At 45.6% G+C, this 6,000-nt stretch overlaps 1 protein-coding gene across 1 annotated transcript in view; it reads right to left on the bottom strand.

Moving 5' to 3' along the window:
• Positions 1–808: 808 nt before the first annotated feature.
• ZCWPW1 (zinc finger CW-type and PWWP domain containing 1) overlaps positions 809–6,000 on the bottom strand; it is a 2,385,176-nt gene continuing 2,379,984 nt past the window's right edge. Inside the window, exons 12-13 of the mRNA XM_044076340.1 lie at positions 1,627–1,776; positions 809–894 (exon numbers count right to left, since the gene is read on the bottom strand). Coding sequence (XP_043932275.1) covers positions 809–894; positions 1,627–1,776 — 236 coding nt within the window. The remainder of the gene's footprint in view (positions 895–1,626; positions 1,777–6,000) is intronic.

Below are 6,000 nucleotides of genomic sequence, written 5' to 3'. Positions count from 1 at the left end.
GTGGAATGCCCTGGGGAGAATGAAGCCGATGGAACCAAGAAGCCAAGTCTCCACCCCAATGGCTCCCCCTGTCATGAAGGCAGTCCACCTGAGGCAGAGGTTGGAGCAGAGCTATCAAGTGATGAAGCTCAGAGGAGCAGAGATGTCTCTGATAACTTTAGAGTCGACTCCAACACCTCGGATCTGACAGAGATGTTTTGGCTCTGAGATTTGTCTGGCACAGACACACTCAGAGCCGGTGCACTCAAAGAAGGCCTTGGAGTTGAAGATACTAAGATCTTCGGATTTGACTCAGACAGTTCCAGAAAACTCTGATCCAAAGGCTCTGAAACCACAAGTCAGATTGGAGAAGGAGCAGAGATTGCTGATGTAGAATTGTAGATGGCTTCCTGACCTGAAGGGTTAGGAGCCAGAAGAGCTACCATCTGAATCTGTGCTGAGTGAAACTTCCATGAGGCCACACAGGGAGACCTGGAATGCCAGTGAGACTCCAAATATGGAGAGGGGGACCTGACAGGGTACTGGATCAATGGAGGGAGAATATCCGGTCCTGGTTAAAGGCTTTGGATCCGATAATCAAGGATCTGAGAAAGGCGATTTCCTGTTTGATGTCAGCTTTGGTGAAGTAACAGTATTTGGACCCAGGTTTTCATGATTCTTCCTTGGAGAATCCACCATTGGATCTGAGGAAGGGGTAGAGTAACCTAACACATCCAAAGGCTTTCTGGATTGTTCCTTAAACACAGATTTGGGGGGGGGGGTGAGCTTCAGATAAAGCCTCAGAGAAGGCGGAAGGAAGCAAGCCTTTTCAAATCTGATTTTTCTTACGGTCCACAGTGGTCTCAGGATTAAAAGATTTACATATATCACATTCTTTTTGTAGGTGGTCAGGGCCTAGACAATAGACACACAAAGCGTGAGAATCACAGAGTGGTAACTTATGACCGCACTTCTGCCACTTTTTAAAACCAGATGGTTTTTCAGACATTTTTATAGGAGAAAAAGAGAGACAAAACTTTTTTTTTTTTTAGCTAGAAAAGGGAAAGGAAAAGGAGACACCAGCAATGGTATCGAAGATTACACTAGCATACAAAAGGGGCTAGCAAGGGGAAAAAATGACCAACAATGGTAAAAAGAATTACACTAAAGTGTATTAAGCGAGGAAATATAAAAACTACCGAAGAAAGTAATTAGACAGAGAAATAATATAAAGACTTATCTCTAATTTTGAACACCAACCTCAGAAACTCACAGCGACCATGTCTAAATGCGAAAGTGGCAAATGAGATCTAAGGTATATTAGGGGATAGATCATTATGGGTAAGGGAGGATCTCAAGAGTTTGCTAGTGGCTATGAACTGAAAATAACGGCAGAGTCGTATCCAAACCCATTTGTTGAGAAATGAATGAAAATTGACATAATCAGATCAGAGAATTTCAAAGGTATCAGGGATTGATAAACAGGAACAGAAGAATTGCAACTGCATATGGTCAAGCTACAACACTCAGGTGAACTGGACAGACCACAGTACTTCTGACATGAACATCTTTACATTATTATAAGTAGGTTGCAGGAAAAGCAAATAATAATTATACATTTCCTTAGTATTGAACATTGTTTCTTACTTTTTTGGTTGTCTGAAGTTTTGTCTTGATGTTGTTCAACCTCTGCAGCAGCAGGATAACTGTCCACATGCAATTTCTGCATTGCAGGTTTCATGGATTCATTTTGTCTGCACTTCTTTCGTGACGGCTGATCACCTTTTATTTCAGATCCTGCATTGTGTTTAAGTAAATAAATGTAAAAAAGAAGTTATGTCTTACCATAACATTCCATCTGTGTTGTTGAGCTTCTTCCATTCATGACTGATGGTTATCAGTTCTGTCCTCGGACCCGAGCAGGCTGTGTAGCAAGCTCGCACTAGCCGAAAACCTCTCGAGCTAAGTCTCTACCCAGAATGCCCCTCTCCCTGTTACCTCAGATCGAGTTTGCTAGAAAAAAAGTAAGTAAAGCCGAGGCCACTTCTGCACCAATAACCTAAGGTACCACATAAACCCAAAGCATCCCCAGGAGCCTTTGGAGGGGGTAGGAGGGTGGGAAGTGATGAATGAAAGAAGATGAACAACACAGATGGAATGTTATTGACATAACTTCTTTATCTGATGTTGTTAATCTTTTTTTCCATTCATCACTGATGGGACAGAATCCCAAGCTACCTTGAAGAACCTGGGTAGCCCTTATGGAAGAACATTGCTGAGTACCACTGAGCCGAAGGAAGCTCTCCCCTTGGAGACCAAATGCAATTTGTAATGACGAATAAAAGTATGAGGCTTAGCCCAAGTGGCTGCTGCACAGATGTCATCCAGGGAATCCCTGGAATGGAACGTTACAGAGGTTGTCAGAGATTTGGTGGAATGAGCTTTAATCCTTGGCATAGGTTAATTGTTTGTAAAATAGATGGAAGGCTGTTCAGACTTATGAAAAAAAAAAAACTTTAGTCCCGTCTAGGTGAAAATTAGAAGTTATGTACCTACCATAACGTTCCATGTTAGTTGTCTTCTCTCGCCTTCTTTCTTGCTGGATGGGTTTGGAGCCGATCCTCGGCTCCGACTTCACTGCTTTAGCTTGAGAACTCCTTTTACCAGCTCGAGGCAACCCTATATCCCATGATGCAAGGCGGAACTACCTCAGATCTCGTTTGGTAGCTAACCTACCCTGCTAAGGACTAACCTAACATAATTAGGAAAACAAGTTCATAAAAAGAGTCCTCATGTGAAGGCTCAGGAGGAAAACAACCTGATAGGAACTCTTCAAGATCTGTCCAGGCCAGGGGGAAGGAGGGAGGGGCCTTAAGAAAGAAGCGAGAAGACAACTAACATGGAGCGTTATGGTAGGTACATAACTTCTAAATGTTAAGTTGTCAATCTCGCCTTCATTCTTGCTGGATGGGACCGCGTCCCTAGCACCTGTATCCCGGGTGGCTCAATGGAACAGACTCTTGAGAACTGTGGAACCAAAACTGGCCCTATCTCTGGAGGCCAAGTCCAACTTGTAATGAGAGACAAAGGTATGAGGCGTGGCCCAAGTAGCTGCTGCACAAATAGTATCAATGGGTAGTCTATCCTGAAAGGCTGCAGAAGTGGATAGACTCCTGGTTGAGTGTGCTTTTGGTTTAGAAGATAGCTGCTTGCCTCTGAGAGAGTACACATAGGAAATGGTGGAAGTCAACCATCTGGATAAGGTCACTTTAGAAACTGGAAGACCTATCCTGTTTTCTGCATAGGAGACAAATAATTGGTCCGATTTCCTGAATTGTTTAGTTCTATGCAAATAGTACCTGAGCTGACGATGGACATCCAAAAAATGAAGCTTCTGTTCAGCTCTGTCGGAATAGTTTGGGAAAAAGACTGGTAGATCTATAGATTGGTTAATATTGGTTTGAGACACAACTTTGGGGAGAAAGGACGGGTTCATTCTTAATGATACCCTGTCCTTATGAAAAACCAAGTAAGGGGAACGAATGCAGAGAGCTTGAATCTCGGAAACCCTTCTTGCTGAAGTGACAGCCAGTAAGAATATAGTTTTCCAGATCAATAACTTCAAAGAACATGAAGCAGACAGTTCGAAGGGAGGTAGCATCAAGGATGCCAACATTAAGTTTAGATCCCATTGCGGAGGAGGATGCTTTATAGGCGGCTTTAGGAGAAAAACTCCTCTCAGAAAGGCCTTGCATAATCTATGAGACATAATGTTATTGTCATGCAAGCCAACATGATACTTGGAAATAGCAGCCAGTTGTACTTTAACTGTAGATGACGAGGATCCTGAATGAAAAACCTCTGCCAGGAAATCTAAAACAGAATGTACAGGAGCAGTAAAGGGATCAATATTCCTGGAATTTGCCCAAATAGAAAAATGTCGCCACTTGCTAGCATAAGCAGTCCTAGTGGACGACTTTAAAGAAGACACTAAGATGTCTCTGACTGAGTCAGAGATCATCGGAAGCCTGGCTAGGGAAGGAAGTGGAGCAACCAAGCAGTGAGGTTGAAAGAATGAATGGCCCGGTGCTGCTGACCCGACTGGTGGATCAAGAGATCCGGAACTGGGTCCAGATGCCAGGGCTGCACCAGAAGGTGACGATGCAGAGACGGAAACCAAATTTGTCGAGGCCAATAAGGGGCAATGAGAATCAACTTGGCCCTCAAAACGGTGGCTTTCTGAATGACTTGTGGAATCAAGGGAAAAGGAGGGAAAGCATACAGAAGTCCCGGGCCAATCCTGGGTTAGAGAGTCTCTCAGGGGTTGGCCTGGAAGGAAAGAGGGTGAAAAAATCGGGGCACTTGTTGTTTTGAGGAGTAGCAAAAGATCGCAACAAGGAGTGCCCCACTTCAGAAAAATCTGATCCACTACAGATTGATTGAGAGACCACTCGTGAGGCATCAGAATGGATCTGCTCAGCCTGTCCGCCAAGAGGTTGGACCTGCCGGGGATGTGCGTTGCTATCAGAAACCGATGAGAGGAGATTGCCCATTGCCAAAGTCTGAGAGCTTCTCGACACAACGGATAGGACCTGGTCCGCCCTGCTTGTTGATGTACCAGACCACGGACATGTTGTCCGTTTGTACTGCAATAGTCCCGTGGGAAGAAAGTCGTTGAGGGCCTGCAGCGTTAAAAGCACCGCTCTCATCTCCAGGACATTTATGTGCAGATGGTATTCTATGGGTTGCCACGTCCGTGGACCATCCTGCCCTGATAATGCCCCACCTACCCGATCAGAGAGGTATCCGTAGTGACTGTGGCAACTGGAGGAGGGGGAACAAAGGGTCGGCCCTGATGAAGAAGAGGGGAAGATATCCACCAATTCAGATGAGTTCTGCGACTGTGTGACTAATATTTCGTGCCTCATCGGAGACTGTGTACGACCACTGCGTGAATAGCATCCACTGCAGAAGACGCATGTGGAAGCGAGCCAGTGGTAGAAGAACAATGGCCGCAGCCATAAGACCTAGAACCTTCAGTATAAATCTGGCTTTGACCTTGTTGCTCTGCAATAGAATCCGAACGAATTTTTGGATGTCCAGAATTCTTTGATCTGTTAGTCTGGCTAACATTTTGACGGTGTTTAATTCTGCGCCTATAAAGGTGATAGATTGGCAAAGCAGCAGAGAAGATTTTTCGAAATTTACTGAAATTCCCAAACTCCTGCAAAGCTGTAGAGTGTAGTCTCTGGTCTGAAGAAGCTGACACCTGGTGGTGGCGGAGAGGAGCCAGTCGTCCAAATAAGTAAACACCTGGAATCCTTGACGTCTCAGATGAGCTGTGACCAGTGCCATGCATTTGGTAAACACTCTGGGGGCTGAAGTGAGGCCAAAGGGCAGGGCTCTGAATTGGTAATGACTGGTCCCTAGCCGAAAGTGGAGAAACCTTCTGGAGCGCCTGTGAATCTTTATGTGATAGCAGCGTCCTGAAGGTCTATAGAGCACATCCAGTTGTCCTTGCCCAGAAAGGGCAGAATGGACTGAAGCGTGACCATCCGGAATCTTGCCTTCTTGACAAATCTGTTTAGACTGCTCAGGTCTAATATTGGTCTCCAATCTCCCGTCCTTTTGGGGACCAAAAAGAATCTCGAGTAGGCGGATCCTACCTGGTCTGCGGCACAGTCTGGGCGGCTCTTTTTCCTAGGAGCTTTGAAACCTCCTGTTCTGCCAAATCCCTTTGACCGGGTGAGATGTCTGGAAGGGATTGTTGAGGTATGGGATACCTTTCGAAGGGGATTTTGTAACCCTCGGATATGATCGACTGTACCCACATATCTTGTGAGAGGGAATGCCAGGCTACTGGGTACAGCGAAATCCTTCCCCCGACTGCCTCCAAGGGTGGACAGTCGGGCAACACCTCAGGGATGCTGAAAGGGCTTCTCAGGAAGAGACTCCCTGTTGCCCTGGTTCTGAGGACCCCCCCCTGCCTCTAGGGTGGCGTCTATTATTGTTACCCCCTCT

The sequence above is a fragment of the Protopterus annectens genome, chromosome 7.part0, assembly GCF_019279795.1.
Source record: "Protopterus annectens isolate FY-2018-M chromosome 7.part0, PAN1.0, whole genome shotgun sequence".
Lineage (NCBI taxonomy): Eukaryota > Metazoa > Chordata > Ceratodontiformes > Protopteridae > Protopterus > Protopterus annectens.
Note: the sequence above shows the minus strand (reverse complement) of the source record. Positions and strands in the feature narration are given on the sequence as shown.